The 15,204-nt window shown below is 38.5% G+C and overlaps 1 protein-coding gene across 3 annotated transcripts in view; it reads right to left on the reverse strand.

Annotated features, from left to right (window-relative positions):
• Window positions 1-15,204, reverse strand: part of abce1 (ATP-binding cassette, sub-family E (OABP), member 1) — a 35,104-nt gene that overhangs the window by 11,946 nt on the left and 7,954 nt on the right. For all 3 annotated transcript variants that reach the window (XM_073042956.1, XM_073042958.1, XM_073042957.1), the window contains exons 8-11: window positions 10,339-10,435; window positions 5,545-5,634; window positions 2,635-2,756; window positions 1,795-2,016 (exon numbers count right to left, since the gene is read on the reverse strand). In XM_073042956.1, the coding sequence (XP_072899057.1) occupies window positions 1,795-2,016; window positions 2,635-2,756; window positions 5,545-5,634; window positions 10,339-10,435 (531 nt within the window). The remainder of the gene's footprint in view (window positions 1-1,794; window positions 2,017-2,634; window positions 2,757-5,544; window positions 5,635-10,338; window positions 10,436-15,204) is intronic.

Genomic DNA, 15,204 nt, shown 5'->3' on the forward strand with positions numbered 1-15,204 from the left:
CCACCATGAAAAACTACACAAAAATGAAGGTTCAGAGATGCATATACAGTGGATTCCGGTTAATCGGGCCACATTGGAACCAGCACATTTTGGCCCAATTAGCCGAAGTTTCATGGAAACAGTTAAAAAAGATAAACCACAATTTAATCAAGTAACAAATTATGTATTTAAATAAAAACCAGAACAATTTATAGCACTACCAATTCCACTACAGTACCATAAAACTGTATTAGTTCCCAATCGTTATTGATAGAATTCAACCAATATACAATGCCGTGTTCTTTTGATTGATTGTAAATGAACAAATTCAGTGCAGACCCTTAGTGCAGATAACGGACTGCCTTCATACAATGCCTTTAATGACTGCATCCTCCTAATTTTCATTTTCATTGTAACATTTGAGATGACTGTCAATTCTTTTGTAATGGCTAACATGATGAGGTAGTGAAATCATTTCATTTTCGCTCCCTGCTGTTTCTGGCATCTCCATGCCTGAATGCTTGAAATATTAGTGAACAAAACTGTTCTGAATTGTCTTACTGCTTAGTTCTCACCAACAATCAGTGACAAAAACCATTGCTTTTTGAACACAAAATGTGCAAATGATGCTATTTAAAAATGTTTGTTCTAAGCATGGTGTAGTCTTGGAACAGTCACATAACTGAACATGACTGATGGGAGTTAGAAACAGTCTCTTGTCCCAATTAAGTGGCAAATAAACAAAGGGAATCCCGGCCATTTTCTCAATTAGATTTTGTTCTTTTAGAGTTGTCCCAAATAAGCAGCAGCCCAATAAATCAATGGCCCAATTCACTGTATATGCTAGGTCATTGGTTCTCAACATGGGCCATATGGCCCTCCAGGGGGCCAAACTGGGTTCCATAGGGTCACAAGTAAAAAAACAAGAAACGGGGCCACAGGAGTTTCTGAATAGGCCATGGTAAGTTTACTGTTTTAACAAAATATATAAATTTTTTAAAAATGGGTATAAAATTTAATTGGAACCCTGAATGAGATGAATGGGAAAATATTGCAGATGATGCAAATGAGGCAACAAAACAGTTTAGCGTTGATTGGGGGAGGGGAAGTGACATGTTAATTACCATTCACACCCTGCAGGGCAGCCCGCAGAGCCCTGCTCCACATAACCATATAACAATTACAGCACAGAAACAGGGCATCTCGGCCCTTCTAGTCCGTGCCGAATGCTTACTCTCACCTTGTCCCACCTAACTGCACTCAGCCCATAACCCTCCATTCCTTTCCTGTCCATATACCTATCCAATTTTTTTTAAATGACAAAATCGAACCTGCCACTTCTACTGGAAGCTCGTTCCACACAGCTACCACTCTCTGAGTAAAGAAGTTCCCCCTTGTGTTACCCCTAAACTTCTGCCCCTTAACTACCCTCATAGCAGTGAATATATAGTAAGCACGTGGGTGTGACCCAGCAGGATACCCTGAAGTGTGCACCTCCAGTTAGTGATTATGATTATTTTGTTATAGATAATTACATGTTAATAGGAGAACCATTCACATCCAATTCCAGCCGAAAGACCAAGTAGTAGCCAGGTCTTCCATATCATCTGATTTCAGATGAATCAGATTTTAAAATCTGATTTCCTTATCAGATGGGGATTAATATGGAAAGTGTGGCATGGGCGATGTTGTAGGATATTGTGAGTTTACGCTGGACACATTTTTAGACATTACTACATCAAATGCATGTTAATCCAGTACCTATTTTGAACTATAAATTTTCCATGATTTCAGCATGTGTAATAAAATGCTCACCATTTTCTCCCAACATTACCATGATTTCAGAGTCTGTGAACTCGCCACTGCCAATGTCCAAGTCAAATTCACCCATCTTTTTTTTCATTCTTGGATAATGGTACCGGCACATTTTTTTCACCTCTTCCTCGTTTGCTGTTTCAGCCACTTTGAAAATCAGTGAAGCATCACGGAATCTCAAGTTTTCAGTTGGCACATACCCGTCCAAGAATATGTTGATACCTTTTGAGAGATTTTAGAGATAAATGTTCTTCACATTATTTAGACCATATCTGTTACTGGCTTCATGACCAGAAGTGTAACCGAACCCAATACTACTTTCATAACACAGTATTCTACAATGAATACCTCAACTATATATTCACTGAATCTAGATTATTTTGTTACTGTTGTGTATGACACCTGGCACAATGTAATTCCACTACAGTGGCTTTAACCTAAACAAACTTTACAAACTGCATTGCCATAACTACAGATCTAGGATCAGTTATGTAGTTTTTCCATGTATATTCAAATATTTATTTCAAACTGAAACCCTCAATTTGAACATGCATTATTTTATCAACATGATTTCATATTATTTTATCTTAACAGTAAAATGCTGAAATACTTAAAGGATTTGACAGCTTCCTAATCACGAATGCTTCCAAAACATCTGCTTCAAACTTTTAAAGAAAGTAGTTACGCATTACCCACTTGGTAAGGCAGACTATGTTAAAATATTTACCGTGTCCACACTTCAAAGCTTAAAGTCTCTATATAGTCTACAGGTGCATTTTTTTGTTAAGAGTATTTACAACTTTGTACAAAATAAGGTTTTTAAATGCATTTAAGTTTTACCTTCTCGAACACTGAAAGGCATAGTAACAACGCCATATGCACTTGGCACACCATACAAACAACAAATAAAGTCAGAAAGGTAGTCTAGTACACTCAAATCGTGCTCCACAACGATGATATATCTAAATAAAAAAAGATGAGAAATCACACATCTAGTAAACATTTACTGTAACTTTTAATCACAAGGTCAGCTGGAAATATTAGTCCTAATATCATGAACAAGATTTAACATTGCTTTTAAAAGTAATTTGTTGAATATTCAAAATTAATTGAAGGAAATTAATCTGTGCCACAACTCAAGTTGCACTAAGATATCACACACAAATTTGAATTTCAGTAACTGAAATTTCACTTGCACATGGAAACAAATAGTTATTGTAAAATATGAAAATAAAACTATGAAACTTATAATTCAAGCTATATGAAAACTGAACACCAGAGATTTTAATAATACCTTTGTCAAAAAATTCAAGAAGGACCAAGTCCTTGAAAGTCCCAAGGCTATCCAATCCCTTCTGATGTCAGAATTTGATTGAAATATTGAAAGCTTGGGTTGGCCATCTGGAAGTTTGCTTGATCGCCGAGCTTGGCAAAATGTGTGCAGATGTTTTGGCTTCAATTGAGAAGCCATCGTCAATGCGCAGTTGAGGGTGTTGTCTCCTCAGAATGCTGACTTATATACAATCAACGAATCGCCAGTGATCTCGGGATCTGGACAGCAAATGGACCTCCCTCAAGGCTAGCCAATCAGAATCTTCTATGACAGATCATGACATTTAATCAATATTAATTTGGGCCCCAGAGAAGTATATAAGGTGGCATTAAGGAGGCAACACCCTCAACTGCGCTCTGACGATGGCTTCTCGATTGGAGCCAAAACGTCTGAAAACATTTTGCTAAACTCAGCTATCAACCCAACTTACAACCAGAAGTTGATCCAAATTATGGTTTATTGGTTATGTAACGACCAATATTGTTTGAATTTTTAAGATTTAAATTTGGAAACTTGCAAAAGTAGCCTTTAGTATCATATAACAAGAATAGTTTTAAATTTTACAAGGCCTTAGGATATATAGTTGGCAGCTACACAATTTATGATACGCTCCAATACTTCTTTGTTATGAATGTAATTTAGATGGTCAAAACATTGAAATTAAAAAGAATATCACATCAAAATTTCTTCCCAGATTTCAGAACAAAATGGTAAAAATATAGGTTTAAGGTGGATTTACATGGCAAAAACAATTACTACTCCCCATTTTTAGGGAAATACTGCTAGTTCCCCCATAACTGCTGACATTCCCTACAGTCAGAGAAGCCCTGAAGCTGTAATTAGTTGTTTATCAGTTATTAACCTCATTCAGTGCTGTATTTCTCTATGACTCGTTGACTTTGATAGGGACCAAGATTAGTTTTAGCAAATACAGCCTTTAATTTATTTGCTGAATTGAGGTTTTAATATGGTATTGAGTGTTTCTGAATAGGAAATCTCCACCTCCAATTTAATGTAGTCTTTTTGATGTGCAGGTCCCATAAGGAAAGAAGCTGGATATACACAGAAAGTTCCTAATATTAAAGGCTGATTTATACTTCTGCGTCAAATAAACGTTTTAGGTACGGCGTAGCCACGTAACCTACACTGTACCCTATGCGCACCTCTCCAAAAATGTAACTGCGCGTCACGGCGACGCAGACCCCAACAACTGTGATTGGTCTGCTTGGTAGCATCGCATTTCCTCCTGTCTATAGGCATACTGTGTGTACGCTGATGCGAAATAATGGTTGGAGATGATGAACCAAATCGTCAAATCTACCTGCCGACATCCGAAAATATTTGAAATGCATTTCCTCATCCATGTCTCTCAGTGGCTGGACAAGCACAGAAAATTCACCCTCCTTCTGCCTCAATCCGTTCAATGGTCGTACATACCATCTCCTCCGATGACTTCCCTCTTTTCTGCGTTGCAGTAATTTCAATAAAAGTAACCCTTGTTCAACATTTATTAGCTCCAACTCCTACATACAGTGGCATAGAAACCCCACCGCCAACTAGTGTTTTGGCGGTGAATTGCAGATCGACGCAGACACACCAACACACAAGTATAAATGTTCACAATGGCGCAGGTCACTTACCAAGGCTGCGGCGTAGGCTACTACGCAGAAGTATAAATCAGCCTTAACAAACAAGTCAAACCCTTTCCCACCCCTCCCCCAAAGATAAACAGAAAAAAAACAAGCCAGCTAACTGCTGTCAGTAAATTCTGGTCTAATTTCAAAACTGTTTTGCTCTAAAATAACTATCAACAAAGCTCAGACTAGTGGTTGCATTAGACTTCAAGAGCAGAAATGCAGAAAGATTTTGCACAATAATGCTTTGTGCACTAATAGCACTATTTGGAGTGGGAAATGTAATCGGAGTTCTTTCATTTCTTCCATCTTGTTGATAAGAATGTGTGCGCCAGTCTGTACTCTCTTTCATGTAAAATCTGAAATACGTTACAAATGACGAGTTTGGACTTATGTACTGAAATTTTCCATGCAAAGCACATTTTTTATGGCTTCTAACACTTACACTATATTAGTGAGTACTAGTAACATTTTGAATGTGATCTGAAAGTATATTAATGTGAGTCCCTCCTCTTTCATACCATTGTAGTTGTCAGACCACCTTTATAGTTTTACATAGTCAATTCAAGGTGTGGCAAAAATGTAGTAAATTGTCTAATGTGCAATGCTAATATTCAAGTAGCACTGTACATATATTTATTATAAGAGTAAAAAGTTATTTACTAAAAACATAGGTGCAAAAAAACTGATATTATAAATAACTATGGCTATTAGATTCACAGAGCAGCACAATTCTAGAAAGAATCAATATTTGGCAAAATCAAACATATACCATAAGCTTACCTATCTGGATTTATAAGGGAGCGAATAGTAATGGCAGCCTTCAAACGCTGTTTAACGTCTAAGTAACTGGAGGGCTCATCGAACATAAAACTGTTTAAAAAAAAGTTTGTTGCTGAAATATATAGTTAAAAAACAAAAGCAAAGTTGAAGCAGATAAACTATTATGATTACAATAATAAACACAAGATGCAGTAACATCAGTTTTCTGTAACTTTACCAAAGAACTAAGAGAGTTGACTATTAAACTGCAACATGAATGTTAGTGTGTTGTAATTCTGGATAATAGATCCGGTTAATAATTATTCATTTTGCAGGACAGCAATCAACTTTCTAAAAAGAACTAGATCAAAGGAAGTAAAAAAAAATGAAGGCACATGATCATTTTGACTCGGTTGATTGTGTGGTGAACGAAACTGAGATTGGCAGAAGGGAGTGGGGGAAGGAATACCAGCAAACTATAAAGTTTTTTTTATTTAAGAACATGTACATTAGACTTTAGTACATTTACTCTCCTGTATCATGCATGTACAACTGCATCAAGTGGTCATATTTCCAATGCCCAGTGCTGCAAAATGCCCAAAATTGAGACAGGAACCTCCTCTACTTTTGGATCATTCACCCCACTAAAAGGGAACAAAAGTATGTGGGTATCCTTCCATTTAGGCTTGATGGACGTTGATGGAACATCCGTCAAGTGTTGCCAACCAAGAGTCAAAATCCAACAAAACATCACCCAGACAGCTACTTTTTGTAAATTCCTGTTCTGCAATTGTCAATGTTGTGATATCAAACATAGTGCAAAACTTAATGTGAAATTTAACATCAGCAATAATAACATGACTTCTTTAATCAACAGTATTTGATTATGGATATATGTGTATCACATACAAGTGCTTTTACATCCAGAGGACTGGAAAAACCAATCGATTTTTAAAAATAAAAGTTACTGAATGTAATGCACCTGTCAAATAATCATCATCCAGATACTCAAGGACTGTAATTCTTGGTCAAAAGTCAATTATTTCATAAAGACGGTCCTAGAATACATGAATAAGAATAATTGTATAGCTGGACTTTCTCATAAGATAGCTGTACACCATTAGGATAAAGATCGCACACTTGAAATATTCATTTCTAAAATCTCTTGCACCAGTTGTAATAAATATCAACTAGTAATGTGATTCTGCTCACAGAACAAAATGAGTTCATCACCTCTGTAAAATTCTACTAGCCACAATGTTAAGGGCTCTAAAAACACTACTGTATTACAATCTTTTGAATGTATTTATTTTCAAATAAATTGGGAACTACAATTAATTTAGAAATGGCATTGCATATTTTCATTGCTTCCTGTAATTTTGGTTACCAGCAAACATTCCCACATCCCCCCCATGATGTGTCACAGAGTCAGAGATAACTACCGCACAGACACAAGCCCTTTGGCCCATCTACTAAGCACTAAACTACTTAAACTGCCAACTCCCATTAACCTGCACCCAGACCATAGCCCTCCATACCCCTTCCCTCTATGTACCTTTTCACCTTTCATCCTTGACCCATGACCTCTAGTTGTAGTCCCACTGAACTGGAAAAAGCCTGCTTGCATTTACCCCATCTATAATTTTGCATACCTCTATCAAATCTCCCCTCAATTTTCTATGATCTGGAGAATAAAGTTCCAGCCTATTCAATCTTACCTTATGCCTCAGGCCCTCCCGTCCCGGTAACATTCTTGAAAATGTTCTGTACTCTTTGAATCCTATTTGCATCTTTCCTGTAGGTGAGTGCCCAAAACAGCACACAATACTCCAAATTAGGCCTCACCAACGTCTTACACAACTTCAACATAACATCCCAACTTCTCCTATTCAAAATTTTGTTCTATGAAGGCCAATGAGCCCAAAGCTTTCTTTACAACATTGTTTACTTGTGACACCACTTTCAAAGAATTATGAACCTGCATTCCCAGATCCCCTTGTTCTCATCCCTCAGTGCACTATTGCTCACTGTGTAAAACCTACATCGGTTGGTTCTACCCAAGTGCAACACCACATACTTGTGTGGATTAAATTCCATTCTTCAGTCCATCTTCCCAGCTGGTCCAGACCGCACTGTCCACTATACCCCCAATCTTGGCGTTACCTGCAAATTTGCTGATCTAGTTAACCATATCATCACCCAGATCATTGATATAGATGACAAACAACAACAGACCCAGCAGAGATCCCTCTGGCATTCCACAGGTCACGGCCTCCAGTAAGAGAGGCAACCAGCTACTACCTCTCTCTGGCTTCTCCTGCATAGCCAATGTCTAATCCACTTCACTACCTCATCTTGAAAGCAAAGTGACTAAACCTTTTTGATCAATTCCCATGCCGGACCTTGCCAAATATCTTACTAAAGTCCATGTAGACAACATCCACTGCATTGCCTTCATCAACTTCCCTGGTAGCTTCCTTGGATTGTTTAGACATGATCTTCCACACACAAACCCATGCTGACCATCCTTAATCAAACCATCTATCCAAATATTCATATACCTAGTTCCTTAGACTACATTACAATAACTTTCCCACTACTGATGACAGGCTTATGGATCTACAATTTCCTAGTGTATTTTTAGAGCCTTTCTTAAACAGTGAAACAGCATTATCTATCCTCCAAAACTCCGATCTCACCTGTCACTAAGGGTGAAGGGTCCAAGGGAAACCTTGTCAGGCCCTGGGGTATTTGTCCACCCTGATTTGCCTCAAGACAGCAAACATCTCCTCCTCCATAATCTGTATTGGGTCCATAATCTCACTGCTGCTTTGCCTCACTTCAATAGACCATGTCCATCTCCCGAGTAAATACAGATAGAAAAAAATTCATTTAAGATCTCACCCATCTCTTTTGGCTCCATGCATAGATTACAATTTTGATCTTCTAAAATATCAATTTTGTGACTTGCCATCCTTTTGCGAACTTATCTGCAGAAGCCCTTAGGATTCTCCTCCACCCTGTTGCTAAAGTAACCTCATGCCATTTTTTAAACTCTTCCTGATTTCTTTAAGTGTTCTCTTGTATTTCCTATACTCATTTGTCCGTACCTGTCTATCTCTGATATGCATCTCCTTTTTTTCTTAACTTGGGCCTTCTTATCTTTTGAAGACCTGTTATCCTTTATCCTTCCTGAAGGGTTTCAACCTGAAACTTTGACGTACTCTTTTCCATAGATGCTGCCTGGCCTGCTGAATTCCTCCAGCATTTTGTGTGTGTTTATTCTTTATCCTTGCCTTTTATTCTCACAGATACTTACAAGCTTTGTACTCTCAAATTTTCACATATGAAGGCTCCCACTTACCAAATAGGAAGCAGCCTGTCTCAATCCACACTTGCAAATACCACACTATCTGATGCCATCAAAATTAGTTTTTCTCCAATTTAGAATCTGAACTTGAAGACCAAACCTATCCTTTTCTGTAATTACCTTGAAGCTAATGGCTTTATGACCACTAGATGCAAAGTATTTCCTACACAAACTTCTGTCATCTGTCCTGTCTCATTCCCTAATAGTTGATCACATATTGCACACTTGCTTGTTGGAACTTCTATGTACTGATTAAGGAAACTTTCCTGAACGTTTGACAAACTCTAGTCCTTTTATGGTATGGAAGCCCCAATCAATGTGGAAAGTTAAAATCACCTACTATCACAATCTTAAGTTTGCAACAATTTGCGATTTTTCTACAAATATGTTCCTCTAAATCCTGTGGACTGTTGGGTAGTCTATAATATAGCCCTATTAACGTGGTCATACCTTTTCTTCAGTTCCACCCATAAAGCCTCACTAGTTGAGTTCTCCAGTCTATACTGACTGAGCACTGATGTGAATTTTCCACATCTAGTAACGCCCCCTTTAATCCCTCACACTCTAGCACGACTAAAACAATAGAACCCCAGAATATTAAGCTGCCAGTTCTGTTCCTCCTAAAACCAAGTCGTTAATGGCTACAATATCATAATTTCATGTTCTGATCCATACTCTGAGCTCATCTGCCTTTCCTACAATATTTCTTGCATTGAAATATACGCAAATCAGTACATTTGTCCCACCATGCTTAACCTTTCGTTTCTTGACATTGAACATTCAAAAATGTTTGTGGAAATTGAACATAAACTGTAACATTTAATTGCAAGCATGCCTAATCTCTTTGTGGAGGTATATTAAAGCTACCAACAGAAGATATTGATATATAGATATTGCATGTAAAATATATTCAGTGGTTCTTTATCAAGTACACCAGTTTAAATGCAAATATCTAATCAGCCAATCACATGTCAGCAACTCAATGCATAAAAGCATGTAGACATGTTCAAGAGGTTCAGTGGTTGTTCAGGCCAAATATCAGTATGGGGGGAAAAAACATGTCTTTGACCGTGGAATTATTGTTGATGCCTGACAGGGTAGTTTGAGTATCTCAGAAATTGCTGATCTCCTGGGATTTTTCTAGTGTTTACAGAGAATGGTGTGAAAAACAAAAAAAAAATCCCGTGAGCAGCAGTTCTATGGGTGAAAATGCTCTGTTAATGAGATAGGTTAAAGGAGAATGGGTAGACCGGTTCAAGCTTATAGGACAGTGATAGTAACTCCAATAACCATGCATTATAACGTTAGTGTGCAGAAGAGCATCTCGGAATGCACATAGGATCGAATCTCGAAGACCACACTGGGTGCCACTCCTGCACCTAATAAAGTGGACAATGATTGTATACGAATTGTTAATAATGAAACTTATTCTTTCAGAAACTTACATGTCTGCTTTCTGAATGCACACTACTGCACATGCAAATCTTTGGAGCTCTCCTCCAGAAAGATCTTCAACATTCCTCTCTTTCAAGTGAGTCAGATCTGTGTGAGAGAGTTATGGTCTATTAATCACAAAAATTACCATTATGAGAAAGCAATGTGCCTATTTTTTGTTTGGGCTTACTGATGAAGATTTAACGTAAATCTGTGTCTTTTTACATCCTTGGGTACCTCAATATGCCAAATTAAGTATTTTTTATCCATTATTACGATGAATGGAAAGGTAGCAGTCAACCTATACAAGTAAAATGTGACCTTATTCAACATTTTCATATGAGTTAAATTGTCTTTTCCTAAACCTCACTTTTATTATCCTTAATTATTTGGATGGAGGTTCGGAGTTATTGGCACTACTGTATATATCTGACATTATGCAATGGCCCATGTTGGTTAGTGTTTTTTTTTCTTCTCTTTTTTTTTTGGGTTTTTTTTTCTTTTTATTTCTTTTGTTCATAAGTACTATGAGTTTGGGAGGTTATATATATTGATTATTATATATTTGAATGTCTACTTAAACTATTAACTATGTACTCTCAAACTCTTTGTATTCATGTTTCATTTATGTTTGCTTAAAAATTAATAAAAAGATTTTAAAAGAAAAGAAAGAAAATGTGACCATGTCAAAACTAATGACAACCAACTGCCCTCCTTCAAATGATTAATAATCTTCAATGATATTTGGATGACTAGGGAATAGAATACATACTGGATAGAAAACTTTGATTTTCATCTCTTATATTATATCAACAACAGTATCATTAAATAACTGACAAAGCCCGGAAGAAATCTGCTGTTGGACGAGGGCTGCTATAGATGTTGAGAACTAACAAGCAGATTTATCACTGTTCCCTAATGGGTACGGACTCATCTCATTTCAGAAGACACCTTTCACAATACTATGTGATATTGTCACTGTGCCAATAGGGCCAGATTCAGTACAGATATACAAGCTTCAAACTGGGAACATGAGAAATAATCTCATTGCCATGATCTGTAACCTTTGTCCTAAATGTTACAATTAAGCATAGGGGCCACCACTAGCTAAACAGGAATATCAGTAGCAACACCACTCACCGCCTGTATCTAAAAAGCAAGGTGACAAGCTTTTGGAGAAGCTAATAAACAACAATTGAGGAATGCAGAGTCAAGCAATCCAACCAATGTTTCAGATCAAAGTTCTACCATCCCAACTCAGACAGATGGTGGGCAATTAAGTAGGTCAGTATGAAAGGGCAAACATTAACAATGCTTCAGAAACTTCCCATGCAAAAGAACTTGTAAATTGGCCACTTGAGCCTAACTCTATATTCAGTAAGATCATGGCTGATCTGAAACTTCCAGTCAGCTTTGCCTCCTAATCTCTGTAACCCAGTGGTCCCCAACCACCAGGCCTCAAAGCAAGTGTTACCGGGCCACGAGGAAACAATATGATTTGGTGATATGGGTCAGCTGCACCTTTCCTCATTCCCTGTCACGCCCTCTGTTGAGCTTGAACGCACACGAGGTCATTACCCACGCCGGAGGTCATTGGTCGGTATGAGTAAAAAAAAACACGTCGCTTGAGAGTTTCTTTGGAAGAGGACATAAAAGGTCTAACGATGATAATAACGCAGAGGCAGCTGAGGCAGAGACCGCAAAAAAACCTTCCTTCAATAGAAAATACGAGTCATACATAAAATATGGCTTTATTGCAACCGGTGACTCCCACGCTCCAAGCCCTCTGTGTGTGATATGTGGAGACAAGCTGTCTAATGAGGCAATGAAGCCCTCAAAATTGCTTTGGTACCTTGAGTCCAAGCACCCTGCACTTAAAGACAAACCCATTGAGTTTTTTGAGCAGAAAAAACGTGAGCAAGCCGGACAGAAGCAAGTGCTGAGAGCCACCACCTCCACAAATGCTGCTGCTCTGAGAGCATTGTACTTAGTGGCTAGCCGTATTGCTAAGGCTAAGAAGCCTTTCACTGTTGGTGAAGAATTGATTCTGCCTGCTGCTAAGGACATGTGCCATGAACTGTTGGGAGAAGCTGCAGCTAACAAGATGGCACAGGTTTCTCTTTCAGCTACCACAGTTTCAAGGAGAATCGATGACATAGCAGTGGACATCGAAGCACAGCTGTTGGAACGGCTTAACGAGTCACCATGGTATGCCATCCAGATCGACGAATCTACCGATGTCGACAATAAGGCAATGCTGCTGGTTTATGTGCGTTTTATATTTCAAAACGATGTGCACGAGGATATGTTGTGTGCACTGCCACCTAACACAACTGGGGCAGAACTATTCAAGTCTTTGAATGACTACATTCCTGGCAAACTGGACTGGTCATTCTGTGTTGGAATATACACAGACGGGGCTGCAGCTATAACTGAACGACTGTCTGGTTTCATTACCCGAGTCAAAGAAGTTGCTCCTGAATGCCAGCCTACACACTGTGTCATACACAGGGAAGTGCTGGTTAGCCAAAAAATGTCACCTGATCTTAACAGCTTATTGAGTGATGTTGTTGAAGTTATCAATCACATCAAAGCAAAAGCCCTTAACTCACGTCTGTTTGAGCAGCTTTGCGAGGAAATGGATGTAGAGCACAAACGCCTTCTCTTACACACTGAAGTCAGGTGGTTATCACAGGGGAGAGCCCTGGCCAGGGTTTTTGAGTTAAGAGAACTGCTACAGAGATTTCTTTCAGGAAAAAAGTCACCACTGGCAGCACACTTCAGTGACAAGGAGTGGATAGCAAAACTCGCTTTATCTGTGTGACATCTTCAACCTGCTAAATGAACTCAAATTGTCACTTCAGGGGAGAATGACAACTGTCTTCAAGTTGGCAGATAAAGTGTCTGCTTTCAAAGCCAAACTGGAACTGTGGGGACAGTGAATGGATAGGGGCATATTTGACATGCTCCCAACATTAGCTGGGATTTTGGGAGAGACTGAGGCTGCACTGTCTTTCTCACAGCTGGTGCGCAATCACCTAACTTCGCTGTCGACAGAATTCAAGCATTACTTCCCAACTGCAAATGACCCAAGACGTGCAAAGGAATGGGTCCGTGACCCATTTGTGAATGTCTCCGGTGAATCATCCACGTCAGCGCGGGAAGCAGATCAACTCCTCGAGCTTGCAAATGATGGTGGGCTGAAAAGTATGTTTGACATAATATCTCTGCTGGCATTCTGGATCAAAGTCAAGGCTGAATATCCTGAGATAGCCATGAAAGCACTGAAAACGTTGCAAATGTTGCTTCCATTTCCAACATCATATCTTTTCAAAGCAGGATTTTCTGCAATGAATGCAACGAAAACTAAATTATAGAATAGACTGGACATAAGGAACCCATTTCCGAGTATCGCTGTCTCCCATCACCCCTCGATGGGACCATCTTGTTGCAGGGAAACAAGCACAGGGCCCCCACTGATTCACCAATATTGGTGTGTTGCAATGATTTTATATGTTCATATGAGGAAAATATGCACTGTGTTTAATATCCAAACATTACTTAAAATGTTATGATGCTATTGAGTTATAAGTGACTTACAATGGACTTATCACTATATTCATGGGAGGAAAATACGTGCTGTGTTTAATATTAAATTCGTTAGAAACAAAATTGAATGTATTATTAGCCACTTATAAGTGACTTACAGTTTCACCTATATTCAGGTCGTGATTAACACTGCTCCACCCCCACACCCGGGTCGGCCGATCCACAAGAATATTGTCAATATTAACCGGGCCGCAGTGCAAAAAAGGTTGGGGACCCCTGCTGTAATCCCTTAATGGCTAGCTCAATGTTCATTGGTTTAAGCCTTAATATATTCAACACCTGCAGCCCTCTTCAGTTGAAAATTTCAAAAACTTGTTACTCTCCAATATAAATTTCTGCTCATCTCACACCCCTTACCCCATCCGTGTGTTAGAAATCTACCTCTAATTTCAAAGATCTAGGCAAGTTGATAGCTATTGCATGAACAGAATAGAACAAACCAATGATATTGGGATTTGACATTTCAGCTGCTGTTAAAACTTGTACTCCAAAATTAGCTACAACTCCAACAAAGCTGCTCCAGTGCAATTACAACTCTAGCATCCAAGGAAAAATAGTCTTGAACTGACAAGTCCATGGAGAGCAGTACAGATACAATCCTGCCAATTATTGTTACACATTCAATTCTCAGATCTTTAGTGCAATGCAAGATATGAACAATTAACTTTTATCACACACTGGTTTTCTAATAACAAACTGCAATGTTCAGTTAGAATTCTACAAGGTTTACTTGGCTCCAAAATCTATTACAGCCTTGGTCCTTGTAAGGGTGACAAGCTAAATTCTGGAAAGTTAACATACGGCATGAACAACTGTTCTCAAATGTAAAGCAGTATGCAAGACATTTAGAGCACTAGCAAATCCAGTCAAAGAAAATCTGTAGGACACAGATATGGAAATTCCTTGGGTCAGGTCTTAGCTGCTTGCTAGTGACCCTACCCTTATAAGATTAGAAATTATAGCATTGGTTAAGGACTGGACATTTTTCAGTTCTATTTGCCCACAATTAGCTGATTTTGGATACATTCAGCTTTGGTATAAAAATATCCCAGCACCGATAGAATATGTAGAACACACAAGCAATGACCAGCGTCAACAATAAAAAATCTTACCAGATCCCCATGTGATTTAATTACATTGCCTTTATTAAATCCCAATCATTAACCGTCAGCGTTAGAGGATGAATATTCTACAGTACCCAAAGCCTTTCCACTACCAGAATGATTAAACTTAGGGATCTGGTGCTATAGTCTCCAGCTGCCTGAACA

This window comes from Hemitrygon akajei, chromosome 4, assembly GCF_048418815.1.
Source record: "Hemitrygon akajei chromosome 4, sHemAka1.3, whole genome shotgun sequence".
Lineage (NCBI taxonomy): Eukaryota > Metazoa > Chordata > Chondrichthyes > Myliobatiformes > Dasyatidae > Hemitrygon > Hemitrygon akajei.